Source organism: Oreochromis niloticus, linkage group LG6, assembly GCF_001858045.2.
Source record: "Oreochromis niloticus isolate F11D_XX linkage group LG6, O_niloticus_UMD_NMBU, whole genome shotgun sequence".
NCBI lineage: Eukaryota > Metazoa > Chordata > Actinopteri > Cichliformes > Cichlidae > Oreochromis > Oreochromis niloticus.
In genome coordinates this window covers 13,616,971-13,630,799 of record NC_031971.2, presented here as the reverse complement: position 1 = coordinate 13,630,799, position 13,829 = coordinate 13,616,971, and the positions used below count along the sequence as shown (strand labels likewise).

General features: G+C 44.2%; 1 protein-coding gene across 2 annotated transcripts; it reads right to left on the bottom strand.

The window, feature by feature from the left end:
- Positions 1-767: 767 nt before the first annotated feature.
- On the bottom strand, positions 768-13,620 carry LOC100703750 (E3 ubiquitin-protein ligase RBBP6). 2 transcript variants are annotated; one of them, XM_005460746.4, is made up of 20 exons: positions 12,428-13,620; positions 11,893-11,992; positions 11,710-11,749; positions 9,218-9,259; positions 9,011-9,099; positions 8,805-8,901; positions 8,512-8,654; positions 8,221-8,393; positions 8,017-8,120; positions 7,530-7,924; positions 7,383-7,446; positions 7,171-7,228; positions 6,989-7,076; positions 6,577-6,903; positions 6,306-6,401; positions 4,549-6,169; positions 3,791-4,458; positions 3,603-3,673; positions 3,400-3,487; positions 768-2,799 (listed from the first exon to the last, which is right to left on the bottom strand). In XM_005460746.4, the coding sequence occupies exons 1-20, from the start codon at positions 12,591-12,593 to the stop codon at positions 1,821-1,823; spliced, it is 5,409 nt and encodes a 1,802-aa protein (XP_005460803.2). In that variant the 5' UTR covers positions 12,594-13,620; the 3' UTR covers positions 768-1,820. The 2 variants fall into 2 exon arrangements, with proteins under 2 accessions (XP_005460803.2, XP_013120019.1); XM_013264565.3 differs by having other exon boundaries at positions 8,512-8,648.
- Between the last annotated feature and the right edge of the window lie 209 nt (positions 13,621-13,829).

Genomic DNA, 13,829 nt, shown 5'->3' with positions numbered 1-13,829 from the left:
CCACCTTCAGTACCTTTGTAATCCACACTTCAGAAATTAATGCATTAGTTATTTTTGAAAACAAGCTCGCATGTTTTAATATATGGTTACTACAGCCAGTGCTGCAAAGTATGACTATGGTGTGTAGATGACAGCTCACTCGACTATAACCTATTAACACAAATTCAAGCACAGTGTAACAATTTAATTAAAAAACAAACTTGTGTTATTTAATAGAAATATTAAAGAGCTGCTAGCTAACATTTAGTGCTTTGTAGACAGATTTTATGTAACATCTTTGCTGCCTAATGATACCATCCATTAGTTTAGGAAACAGTCTTAACTTTGTGAAACGGAAAAACTGCAACTATCCATCAGGGCCCTGGTGATGGTCAGTACAGTTTACTGAACAGGTTTCAAACAATCACAATTTTGGAGTTGGTGCCTTCTCTCACTGCGAGTGGGCCTACTCAGCTGTCAATCATGACATTGCTACCCAATTAAAAACATGACTCTTTCAACCCAAATAAGCTATAAGAACTACGAATATTGACAGAAAGCATTCTTGGGCAAAGTTATCTGAGGAGCACTTCCTTTATAGGAAGTTAGTCCCATCAACTAACATGGAGAGGGCAGTATTAATGAAACTATACTGCAGCCAGACAGCACGTAGCGATAGAGACGCTTTGGCTTCATTTTTCTGGAGCCGTCAGGTCGTCCATGTTTTCTACAGTCATTAGAAGCGCATAAAGCAACTGAGATTTCAAACGCCAAGAAACAAACCAAAACACAACTTGGGCATTTTAATGAGGTCAAAACATTTTAATAAAAAAAAATCATTTGTAAGAAGAAGTCTTGTCCTCTAATTTGTTCAACTTCCATCACATTTCACTTTCGCAACAGCGCACACACATTCGCTCACTGACAATGTGCTAGCTACTAAACCTTTGGAACAGAAACATGCTGACTGATCTGTCAGTTTTATAAACATCTTATACAATCCAGTGTAACACGAATGCATAAAAGTCTGCTTCAACTTCAAGGACCACATTAGTCATTTCTCATTTTAGCCCATTAATCACAAATTTCCAGAGTTTCATAATTTACCACGTAGCGATCAAATTTTATGTCACGTTCAATAAGAAAAATCAACCGGTATAACGTTAACCTTACTTGGTATGCCTGTTCAGAAATTTTTCGTTGCCTTTGTTATAAGTTATTCATCACAAAAAAAGAAGAAAAAAAATATACTGGCATGAATTGAACCAACAGTTGCAAAAGGAAAAAAAAAAAAAATGATAATAGCGTATACGATTTCATGGTTAATGAGCTAAAATGTGCTGGCAGCGTTCTTCAGAAAGACAGCCCTCAAAGCAGTGAAGAGTTTCACATTTAAGTCCTGAACAGCACACAGGGATGTGAGCAAAACAAACTGAGGAGAATTTATTACATAAAGCAAGAGTTAATCTATATTTACAAATGAATCAGAGGCAGAATCTGCAGTTCCTCCTCTGCCAAAAAGAAATCACATCCCTGAGCAGTTTGTGTTATTCATAGCATAGCAGTTCTTGTCACCGAGTCCTGCAGCTCTAGTTTGACCACAACAGCACAGCGTCGCTGCCCAGTTGTTCCACAGCCCAGAGTCTGCAAAGACGTTCACATTGAATATTGAAGAGACCTCAGCAGCAGTTTTTCTGCAATACAGGAACAAAGGTACCATGTGTGTTTGGAGAGCTGCAGCGACAGGAAGCATCAGAACAGCTGACATTTATCAGTTTCCTTGTAGCAGGATGCCAGCGTTAGCAGTTATTTTTAAGTCCTAATCTCCTTGCAGCTTTGAGTTACGCCTCCGTTAATGCAGAGCCTTTCTCTCTGCCCTCTTCATCATCCTCCCCATCTTTGTCTTTGTTCTTTTTGCGTTTCTTTTTCTTGTGCTTGTGCTTTTTGTGTTCTGCCTCTTTGTCCTGGCTGCTGTGTTTCTTGTGCTTTTTGTGCCTTTTAAGTTTCTTGTGTTTCTTCTTCTTCTTGTCCGTCGTGGTGGTGGCTGAGCCGCTGTGGTTACTTGGGGTGGGGCTGTGGGAGCGCTGGCTGAGGGACGCACTGGCGCTGCCGCTTCGCCCTCTCTCCGGCTCCGAACCTTCGCCTTCGCTGTAGTCGGGGACGAAAGCTGCCTCGTCCGTCTCACGGCCGAGGTCTGAACACAAACGCTGTCTCCTGGGCTCTGGGGCGCGACTTTCCTCTCGCCCTCCTCCACCTCTGACTTCTGCTGCTCTCTCCTCCTTCCCTGGAGCTACTCGCCCTTCCTCTCTTCCTCCACCTCGCCGCTCCTCTTCTCTTGCAGCAGCTCTTCCTTCGTCTCTCACTCCTCTCCCCTCTTCCCTCACGATTTTTATTTTGGTTGATTTTTCCAAGTTTGTCTGGCCCGTCCTACCACCTTTACCCTCTTCCCTTGTGGCTCTTCCCTTCTTCTCCTCCTTCACTGCTCCTTTCCTCTCTTCTCTTGTAGCATCCCGGGTTTCAGTCCTAATAGGCTTAGGTGCTTCCTGCTGCAGCTCTCTGCCTCGAGGCCTCTGCAGCACCGGGGAGGGCTCCTTGGTTACACTAAGCTCATTTTCCTGGCCTTCTTCGTCATCTTCCCTCTCCCACTTGGAGCGGGGAGGAGGCTGAATGAGCGGTTCCTCCCTGGCCGGGCTGAGCACCGGGCTCAAGCTTGGGCTGCGTGCACGGGTTTTTACGGGGCTCGGTGGAGGCTGTTCTGCAGGTTTTGAAGGCAAGCTCTTCTGGTCTTTCTCAGAGTCCTGCTTTGTTTCATGAGACGACCTTTTGTGAGGAAAAACAGGTTTTTAGAAAAGCTTGAACATTTCAACACGAGCAGATACGACACCAGTTTAGACAATAGTACCATTTTCTTTGGGAAACACTTTTCTATCAAACTTGAGCTGCAACAACGTTTATAGTTGCTTCACCTTAACCAATTTATTTTTATGTCCACAAAATTTAAAAAAAAATATTGAAAAACTATCAATAATTAGGCACAAATCCTAAGATACTTTGTGTCTAATGTATTTTTACAAAGAACAAAAATTACACAAGTACACAAGTCATTTAATTCACTGTGCCACTGAACTCATTATTTTGCTTTGGCAACACTAAAAATAATGAGTTTTCCTAGCCATCCCAAATAAACAGCTTTAGACTGATTACGTTTTTCAAACTCATCTTCTTTTGCTAATGAAGCGCTGACAGAAACAGCTAGAAACAATTTAAATTCTCGTGCCATCCTAACGGAAACACTGCTTAAAGCAAGATCCAAATATCAGACGCATAAAATCCAGAGTGGAATATAAAGTAAATAAACTACATACCATTTTGAAGTGAAAATTAAAAGCTGTATAAGGAGAAAAAAGAAAAGGCACTCACTTAGTGGAGCTTGTAATGTGGCCTGTCAGAGCCTTTCGGCTGATCCTGGGTTTGCTCTTCACAGCAGCCTCCTGACCATCTTTGACCGCTTCCACGGAGGTGGGAGGAAAGAGAAAAGGTTCAATGAATGTGTAATTAGATAGCAAGACACAAAATCAAAGTTATCATTTCCTGCCATACACTCGACTCGTGCTTCAAATTACCTTCTCTGCGAGCAGCAGCTGGTTTCTCTCCAGAGGGAACGCTCCTCTCTGTTCTGTCCTTGGACGCACTCCTGGGTAATTAGAGAATATAATTACAACTATTAACAACTGTGTTTACAGACAGAACAACTGTATCATCCCGTCTTTCAGTCACGGATAAGGAGAAGCAGAAAAGCAAATGTAGTGACCTGTCAGGTTTAGCGGCTCTTTCTGAGCCCTCGCCCTTCTCCTTAGAGGATGCTCTTGGTTTCTCCTGATGATCTGTCTGTCTCCTCGTGATGGCAGACTTCTCTCCGATCGTCATTTTATCCAGACTGACAGATCTTCCTCCCCCGCTCGCGCCGCCTGAGTTTTTTCGTTCTGCCTTCGACGCCCTCTCACCCTCCGTGTCTCTCTCCGCTGTGACTGCAACCTTTTGCGAGCCCGACCCCGAAACTCTGTCCTTGTCTCGGTCTCTGTCAGACCCCTGACCTCTGTCTCTGTCTAAACCAGACCTCTCTCGCTCTCTGTCCGAACCAGACCTCTCTCGCTCTCTGTCCGAACCAGACCTCTCTCGCTCTCTGTCCACTCCAGAGCTTCTGTCCTGCTCTCTGTCTGAGATGTGCTGCCCCTCTCCGCCACTGCCAGGTCTCTCTCTGGAGACTCCCCTCTCCGCAGATGCAGAGCGCTCTTTTCTTCTAGCTCCTTCTGCTGCACTACTGTGCCGGTCTGCTTCGGAAATGCTTGTGCCAGCTGATCGCTCCGAGATGGAGGCATTCTTTTCGTGACCAGACGAAGTTTCGTCCAAGGCTGCTGCCTCAGTGCTGCCTCTTCTCCCCATTTCTCTGTTCAACTTGATTATTCTTACTGGCTTAACCTGCAGATGCAAAAACAAAATGTTCAAATAGAGTTAAATTAGGGGAAATCAGTAAGAAAAATAAGTTTAACAAAGTTTCTGAGGACCTACCTGAAGGTCCATTAGAGGTCTGATGGCTGCTCGATCGGTTTCACACCGGCCAAGCTCACGGCTCCCTGGATGTGGAAGGATACCAGGCCTGTCAGAGGAAGGTGGGAGTCTGTGGAGTGGGGGCTGATGAGGCAAATGCGAGTGGGACATGACATCCCCTCCACCTCCTAGGCCATCTAGTCTCCTCAGCTTTCCCGGAGGAGGTCCAAGTAAAGAGCGACCCTCCTCTCCCATCCTCCTCCGGCTGTCCACTGGGGACGAAGGTCGGGGGAGGAGTGGGAGTCCATGTTGATGGGGGTGAGGAAGGAGACCACTGCCCTGTGGAAGATTTTTTCTTCCCCGCATGTCATGGCTGGATCGGGGGCCGTCATGAAGCGGGGGATGAGGCAGAGGTTGGTTATGGGAGGACAGTGGAGGGGTCTTCACAAGTGAAGGCCTCACAACGGAGCTCTTACCCTTTTCTTTTTTAGAGGTAGTCGAGTTGTGGGTGTCTTCTGGTTTGGCTTTAACACTCTTTAAAGGTTTAGCAGCTGAGGAGGAAGAGGAAGATGATGAGGGGTCTTTCTTTTTTGCCAAAACTCCTTCTCCGGTCTTTTTCTTCACTTTGTCCGGCTTCACCTTTACCGCCTCCGTCTTTACTTTGGGCTTTACTTTCTGAACTTTGTCTTTCTTCGTTTTTTCAGACGGAGTCTTTGATGCCGACTTGGTTGAAGATTTAACAGATGAAGCAGTGCTCTTCGAGGGTGGGGCTTTAGAGGATGCAGCATTAACTGCAGGCCTTGAAGAGATGGGAGGTGTTTTTGTGTGTGACGGTACATCGTCCATGGGTTCGTCTCTGACGGGAGTGGCATCTCCTCTGTCCACCGGCTGCTGCGACGCCTCTGGTTCTTCTCCAGCTTTCTTCTTTTTTATCTTCTTTGTTTTCAGGACTTTAGTGCTGGACTTGGTCCCTGACGAGGAAGAGGATGGGGGATGGTGAGGTGGACCAGCTCTCTCCTCTCTCCCTCTTCTCCCTCTCCCCTGGGGTGAGTAATCTCTGGATAAAGGGGACAATCTGTCCCTCTCTCTGTCTCTGCTGCCATGACCTCTGTGATGCAGTGAAGGGTGTTGGCTATCGTATTCTTTGTAGTATTTGTTGTACCAGTCTACATACTCCTTTTCCCACTGGCGTCTTTCCCTTTCAAAGCGCTCGGGACCTGCGGGACTCGGACCCTTCAGTTCATATGGTGGTAGCTCGCGTGGAGGTAGCTTTCGTCCGCCAGGGCTGCGGCTCCGGTATGCCCCAGGGGAGCGAGATCGTGACCTAGACCTGTAAGGCCCTTCTGGCCCCTCCCAGCCTCCTCCCCGGTAGGAGGGAGGAGATCGCGGTGAGCCAGAGCGACGGTACCCATAAGACCTCGAACGAGATCGGGACCTTGACCGTGAGCGTCCATAACTGCGTCCGTTACGTCTAGAATAAGGCGAGCGGGGATAGGACCGGCCATGGGATCGTGAACGGGAGCGGGAGCGGCTCGGTGAATAAGAGTAAGACCTGGATCTGGATCTGGATCTAGATCTCGATCTGGACCGAGAGCGTGAGTAAGGAGAGCGGCTAAATGGAGATCGACTGTATGACCGGGACCTGGAAGAAGAAAGAGTTGGGAAGAAAAATAAGGAATGAACAGAGTGAATTAAGGGTTGAAAGAAACATTATGCAAAAATGCAACAAGGCCTTTAAAAGCTTTGTACACAAACAAGTTTTGTTATGTAATAAATACCTGGAATAAGATCGCCTTCTTCTCTTTGGTGCATTTCGATATTTCATAAGCTCTTTGTGGAAGTCTTTAGTAAACTCATCCAGTTTGGAGGTAACCCTGTGTAAACAAAAATAAACATACAGAAACATTTGAAGTCGTCTCTAATGGAGAAACTCCAAAATAAAATAACTGTTCACAACTGCAACCGCGAGTTGTGCCTGGTTCTATGTGGTTTTCACATGTGCCACCACAGTCTGTCGTTAGAACCCTAGAACAAAAAGAACCCACTCACTTGTCCTGTCTGTGATGCCTTGGCCTGTAGAAGTCTTCCTTACAGAGGGGTGGCTGTGGGAGGGTGGGTGGAAGAGGGACTAGAGGGGGCTGGGTACCAGGGGGAACCCAGGGGGGGTTGAGAACTGTTGGTCCAGGGGGATAAACAGCCTGGGGCTGGTAACTCATAGCAGGAGGAGGAATAAGGCCAGGACCAGCACTGTATGGAGGAGGGTACGCCTGTGGTGGAGGTGGATACAGGGCTGGAGATGGGTACACCTGAGGAGTAGGTGCAGGAGGTGGAGCTGTCTGCAGGCGACTGGAGGGGTGCTCTCCTCTACTTCTGTACCTGTAAAGATGTACACAAAAGACTTTACAGAACTGATGTTACATCACAAACACTTCACAGTTCATAGTACATAAGCAAGCTTTACCAGTGTCTGCCACCTCCTCCTGCTGCTGCTGCTGCTGGTGGTGCTACTGCTCCTACTCTGTGAGAGTGGTTTGTCCGGGAATGGTGACCTAAAAGAGCAGAGAGCAGGCAGGCTGTTAGTTGCCAAATGTCTTCCCTTTAAGCTCATTAGAGCTGCTTAAATGAATAAATTGATCTTCTGACCTGACTGATGAGATGGTCTTATAGGTGGCAGTTGGCCAATCACTGGTAAACTGTAGCTCTGTGGGAGAAATTGTGGTTTAAAAAAAAAAAAAAAAAAGAGAGAGAGAAAGAGAGAGAGAGAAAAAGAAAAGGTTAACATCATGAAAAACCTATGTTTTGGTGCTCTAACTAACATAACCTCACCAACAAGTCACTATTCAGGAAGGACCCACCTGTGAGCCACTTTCTGAGGGTCCTGATGAATCAGTTGTCCCTTTAGGCTCCGGACGAGTTTCCCTGAAACACAAATGGAGACAGTGTCTGGTAAGCAAGGCTACTTTGAACTGAAATTTTCATGGAATATCTCAGCGTGAACTTACCCTGGTGGGGGTGGTTCACCCTGGTTGGTGGAGTTGGTCGAGTGCATAGGAGAACGGCGATCAACAGCCGGTGCAGGGACTGGCGAAGCTTCTTTTTCCTCGACAATAGAAGCAGCAGCAGGGGAAGGAGAAGCAGGGGGTGGAGTAGACGCAGCAGGTGGTGCAGGAGAAGAAACAGAAGGAGCAGGTGCAGTAGGTGGGGCCTGTGTTTGAGGGGCCGTGGTGGTTGGTACACTTGTAGGAGGTGGTTGAGTGACATTGGCAAGCAGCGGGTCCTGCTGTCTTGAGTGCAGAGGCCTGACCAGCTGTGGCCGCGGTGGAGGTGGAGCTGTGTGTTGGGCCTGCTTGCGCCCGTGTTTGGTGTATCCTGTCTCATTCTTAAAGTTGTTTACAGCCTACATAAAAAGGCAAACACATAATCCAGCACTTACAAAACAGTCAAATTAAGCTAATACCACATCAGACTGCAAACGTTTGAAAGCACTACCTGTCGAAGAAACTTGTTGGCAATGAGATTATCAGGTGACACATCTGACTGTTTGCACGTGTAGCAGATGTGCTCCTCTGAGTCCAACAGGGCAGTCCTAATACCTGAAAACAGATGGATCTTATTTAGACAAAAGCTCTCTCACACACACACACACACCCCCTTAAAACTTCTTTTTTTATCGTCTACATTTTGAGAACTCACAGTCATCGCAGTAGCTGTTTCCACAGCAAGGTATGACTACGGCATCTGTCATCAGGTCATTGCAGATCGGACACAGGAGCTCGTCAGGGATTGGATCGTTGTCATCCTCAGATGACGATTGTTCTTGTGGAACAAATGGAGGGCGCTCCTTCTTTCCCAGTGCGTATGCTTCCCTGTTAACAAAACAAATGCACGAGCAATATGGATAATTACCAACTAAGACATCAAAACTTTATGTGCTATAAAGTGTATATGAAACGGCATAGGTGTATGTCAGTGATTGACACGTACGCATCTATAGCAGGTATGGCGTATTCTCCTGTGCTGGTTAACATGGCTCCCTTGGCACCTGGCTCTGCTTTCACCATAAAGCTCTGTGGTATTCCCTTACTAATTCGTACTGGCTTGGGACCGTCCACGCTTTTATCCTGAACCTCAAAATGTAAAAAGGCAAAAAAAGAAAACCCAAAACAACAACAAAAATTAACATTAACCAAAACATGACTGTTACTTTTTTAGAAGTTGCACAACAATGTTGTAAAATATAGCAACACGGACAAAGACCAAACAATACTGTTACTTACCATTAGCATGGGGCACTGCCGAATGTAGTGACCGGCCTTTCCACAACGAAAGCAGGTGTAGTGAGCAGGTGGAGGTCCGACTGCCTTCTTGGAGTAACTGGAGACACAAGTTACAGAGTTAAACACACGCTCAGCTAGACAATGAATTGAAATACACATTACATGCTTCAATGTGACTTTAATCAGATGCTTGAGTGTATACTAACTGTATTGGATCATATTCATGATTCGACTGAGTTATCATGGCTTTAATCTTGTCCTCCTCGGATGCATTTGCGTCAACCAGGTTGGCAGTCTAAAACATTGATTTAGAAAAGAAATAAGAATCAGAGAACAATGTCAACCCCTCAAGAAACCCCCCCCCATCTTTTTAGCTTTTTTGGCGTTACAGCAAGCATAGACAGAAACAGTACCTTTGCAAGTTGGGCGAACGACAACGAAGGAGAAGAGTCCGTCTGCAGGAGAATCAGAGTACATATATTAAAAGGTATTAACATAATAGATTTTAGACACACTGGAAGACAAGAGCCCCGACAGTTCCCCACCACATCTGTGACCAGTCCCTTAGAGCCTCCGTTTGTTTCTTCAAACAAAATTAGCACCTCTGTTTAGCGTTCAAAGTGCCTGACATAATGGAAGGTAATACAAGAGTAGCAATTAACAAAAGAAATAGAAAATCAACACGTGGATTACAAGTGGTGCATGCCGTTTTAACTCCGACTCCTCTAAGAATTCAGCAAATCTAGAAGAAAAAACACAAACTAATACTGTGAAAGCCTCTTCTAAGCTTGTGTCTTTTCAGAGCTTTTTACATGGATGAGATCTTTGGGGGAAGAGAGTAAAATACCCAAATACCCAAAAACAGAGCGATGTGATGCAAACTCCATTCTGAATGTATTATCTACTGCCTTTGCAAAGCAACAAAAGTATTACAGTGCCAACAAAAAATGAGATTGTGCGTTTTAGTCGCATGTTTAAGAACTCATGACAAGTCCGAAAATTATAAAAACATCTACTTTTGCTGTTCTTTAGCATATGCAAGTCTTCCGAGCCTTTAACTATGGTAATGTCCAAGAGCTTCTGCTTAAACACATCACGCCTCCTTAAGTATTTGGGGCTTATCAGCAAATACTACCAAGACATCCCTCTAAATCCTATATCCCAAAGCTTCCTCTGCAGTGGGTAGCAGAGGGCAATTTTCTCAAAGGAATACTTGACATTTAATTTAAGTATGCAGTTTCCCCTCACTAGGGCACAGCGATTTAAGTTTTTGCACCAGCTTGTCAAACGAAGTTGTCACGAATGTTCAAAACTCATCAAAAAGTTCAAGAATGCTTTCTGTAAACTAATGAGCTAGCAAGGAGCAGAACCAACCTATTTAAAAAAAAAAAAAAAAAAAAAAAAATGCAGACACAGGAAGCTGTCAAGTATGTAGAGCTGATAAGACACAAGTGTAGAGATCTTTCTTTTTAGGGGGAGGGTGAGGAAAAAGTGCCTGGTGGAAAGAAAATGAAGTAACCACTGCTGTCACTTATTCTCTTAACCTGTTCCCTTTAACAGCCCTACAACACCACCAACGTCAAGACAGAAAGCGGAGGAGGGATGGTTCTGTCAAGAGTGGACAAAGTGTCACATTTTACACCCACATAAAAAAAAATTGATCTCTCTCTTCTTTTTTTGTAAGTAATAAAGACTAAATGTTAGTAAACAAAAAAAGCCAGCAGGGTGGGATATCCATCATGATAAGCAGGCTCAGAGGAAACACTGGGTATTGCAGAAAGCTGTGGAGGGAACACACAGGGATCTGGTGCAAGCGGTTCTGACACTGAACCACTCAACAACTTTATTGACAGGGTCTGCAGCTTACAGCTTACAGGACACACTACACCAGCATACTTTGCACTGCAGCAACCATGGAAGGATATTTACTAATACTGTGTCTTAGCACTTTGTGGTCTAGCTTCGTAATGATCCCCCCCAAAAACCACAGTTTTGTAAAAAGCAAACAAAAACAAAAAAACAAAAACACACTTTGAACTGGTTTCCTTGCACAAGAGGCACTGAGGAATCTGGCTAGATTCAGTGTATCTCAGCACAGCAATGTAAATGCGAGCCTTCAGAGTTTAAGGGTTATGTGCAGTCCATATTCAGTGCAGAACAGAACATCTTCATGATGAAATTGTACAAGACAAAATAAATGACAGAAGTTTTGACTTAACAAAATATCTGAGATGTGTACGTTTAGCAGGTTAAGCTCATAAAATAAGAGTCAGTGGCAAATCTATTCCACTCATTATGTAAGATAAGTTAATATAAATTAATCACACTTTACTTCTTTGGGTTTATAAACCACAGAAAATATTTTCACAGAAAATAAATGACAATTATGAATACAAAAATACCATACTTCCTTTTACAGACCCCTTCAAAACATTTGCCTGGCATAAATCAGGCTACATAACCATTTCAGTATGAAATACAGTCATTAACAGTTTAAATTGCTTGCCATGTTAATTATCAACAGTTTCAGTTCAGAGCATTACATGAACATGGTAGCTAGTCTGTTGTTTCTCTTAGCGGCCTCATCTCATTCACACAGTGTACTTTTAATTTGTTCATTTCAAAATAAAAAAGGCAGACAACCCGGGTTTTTAGAGAGAAACAACAAACTACTTTAACCTTAGTGTCTCCAGGAAACCCTCCTCAAAAAAAGACATCAAATAACACATAGAGGTCGAGAGCTCAACACAAATGTAGCCAACACACAGTGAACAGAAGATACAACTCGATCATTGTTGACAGGATGTTCTTGAGAAAGGTGACTAAAGCCAGAAAGAAGGGGGCGAGAGAGAGACAGAGGGGTGAGGAAGGAGAGTGTGTTGTTTTTGGGTTTTGTATTACATACGGGTCTAGAAGGTCCCACCACAGCTGTGTCAGAACGATCTCTGCGGAAAACGGAAAAAAGTAGTGAGCTACTGACACAAAAGGAACAAACATAACCTAGAGATTTCTCTATCATTTAAAACCCACTGGTGACTATACTGTAATCATGACTCAGGCTGCAACGGTAGATTTTATGTATACATACACAATGAACGTCCTGCCAGCAGGTTTTACTCCACCAATCGGGGTGCGGCGGACGATCACAGATGAGTGTTTTGGGATGTGGGCTTCATCGTCTGTGTATTCTGTGAAACACCACACAGAACAGAAATCCAGTAAGTATACAAAATATTTATGAAATACAGAAAATTCCCATTATTTACAGCTCATTTACAGGGCTTCAACTACGGCTGAATAGCTGTGATAGTAAAAATAAACACTAAATAAAGATAAAGCCTTTTTAATAATGCACATCTAAAAGCTCATTCTCAAATATTAGATTGGAGGTCCATTATGTTCATTTAGGACTGTACATGAAACTGCTTGGGACAGATCAAGTAAATCCTAGAATGTCAAATTGTTTTAAATAAATTATTAAATTCCAATGGATTTGTACATATTCTAGCCCTATTTGTGTTTTCCCAGCAAAAGCCTCACACGTAGAGATCATGCGCTGCCTCTTCCCAAAATATCTGATTATGCTTCTCTCCCACAATATAAAGAGTCAGCTCATGGCGTACCTTCTCGAGTCTGCGCATTGGTGATCTGCAGGTCGCAGTCTGTGGCCTTGAGCCGTTCCCGGGCCATAATCTGCCTTTTAAGCTCGCTGAGAGTGATATGCAGCCCATCGAAAGTGACTGTATTATAGTCCAGTTTGGAAGAAAACTTATAGTGAACACACGACATTTTTTTTGTTTTGATTTTTTTCCTCCTTTTTTTTTTTTTTTTTAAACAAGTCTAAGCACTTATCAAGTTAAGAACAAAGAAAAAAACCACAGGCCTGATATAACAAAATGAAAGCGTCAACACTGAACACAGGAGGCTAAATCTGGTGACTTTAATTGGTAAACCTTCTGTATATTGGCTGAAACACTGGACAAAGAAAGGACTAATATGGGGGAAAGGTTGAGCTCGCAGATGACGACACAGTCATTATTACTGGAAATGAAAAATAATCGAGTAGTGAGGCCAAAGCGCCATGGAGCGGCGCCGTGTGCCTCTTCAGTTCTTTAAAGTCCAAGAAAATACAACAAGGTGCCACCAAATCCAAGAGAGTCCATGCAGCACAGTGTAAATATGTTACATGGGTAAATGAGGTTAAGTCCGTCGTGAATTGTCCTTGATGGAAAACCCGGTCCGCCGCACTGCAGCTAGCAGCGGGCCTGGGGCTTCCTCAGTCCTCGCGGTAGTGTTTTGCCTTATCGGTACAGTTTGTAATTTATCGAAACAAAACACCACCGAGCTCCACAAAAAGTCCACAAAATTGCGTGAAATGCTCCACGGCCAGTCCACAGGAGTCACACTACTGTTTAGACCCCTCCGAAAAGGTTAATTTTATATCGAAATGTTCCGTGTAAATGTTAAGCTAATGTCAAGGCTAACATGCGACACCTCGAGATTAGCTAACACAACATGAAAGCAGGCCTAACAAAAGCTAATGGCTAACGCTGCTATTGCTGACAATGGTGTCACAGCTGAACTTTGGGGCAAAAATCCACCGTCTGCAGCCAGGACGAAAAGGTTCCTCTTCACTCCACCGTTATGTCCCACCACAGAAAATGAAGTTTTGAATCCGGATGATTCTTCAGTGTAAATCCATTAAATCCATGTCGCTGATCCCAGACGATCGTCTCCTCGCTGTTTCATCAAAATGGCGCTGGACGGAACCGGATGTTGCCAGTGTCTACTGCTTCTTTGAGGCAACGAAAAGTGGCAGCTGCGGCGTTGCATTTTACTGCCACCCTCAGCTTTTATTGCTCAAAAAAGTTAACTGAGTGAAACTCCACAATATCTGTGGACTGATAATTTAATTTTCTTAATATTGCGCTATATCACAACAGCCTGTCGCCTCAAGACACTTTATATTTTAAGGTAAAGACACCATAAATAATATATAAAACCCCAACACAACAACAATCACAC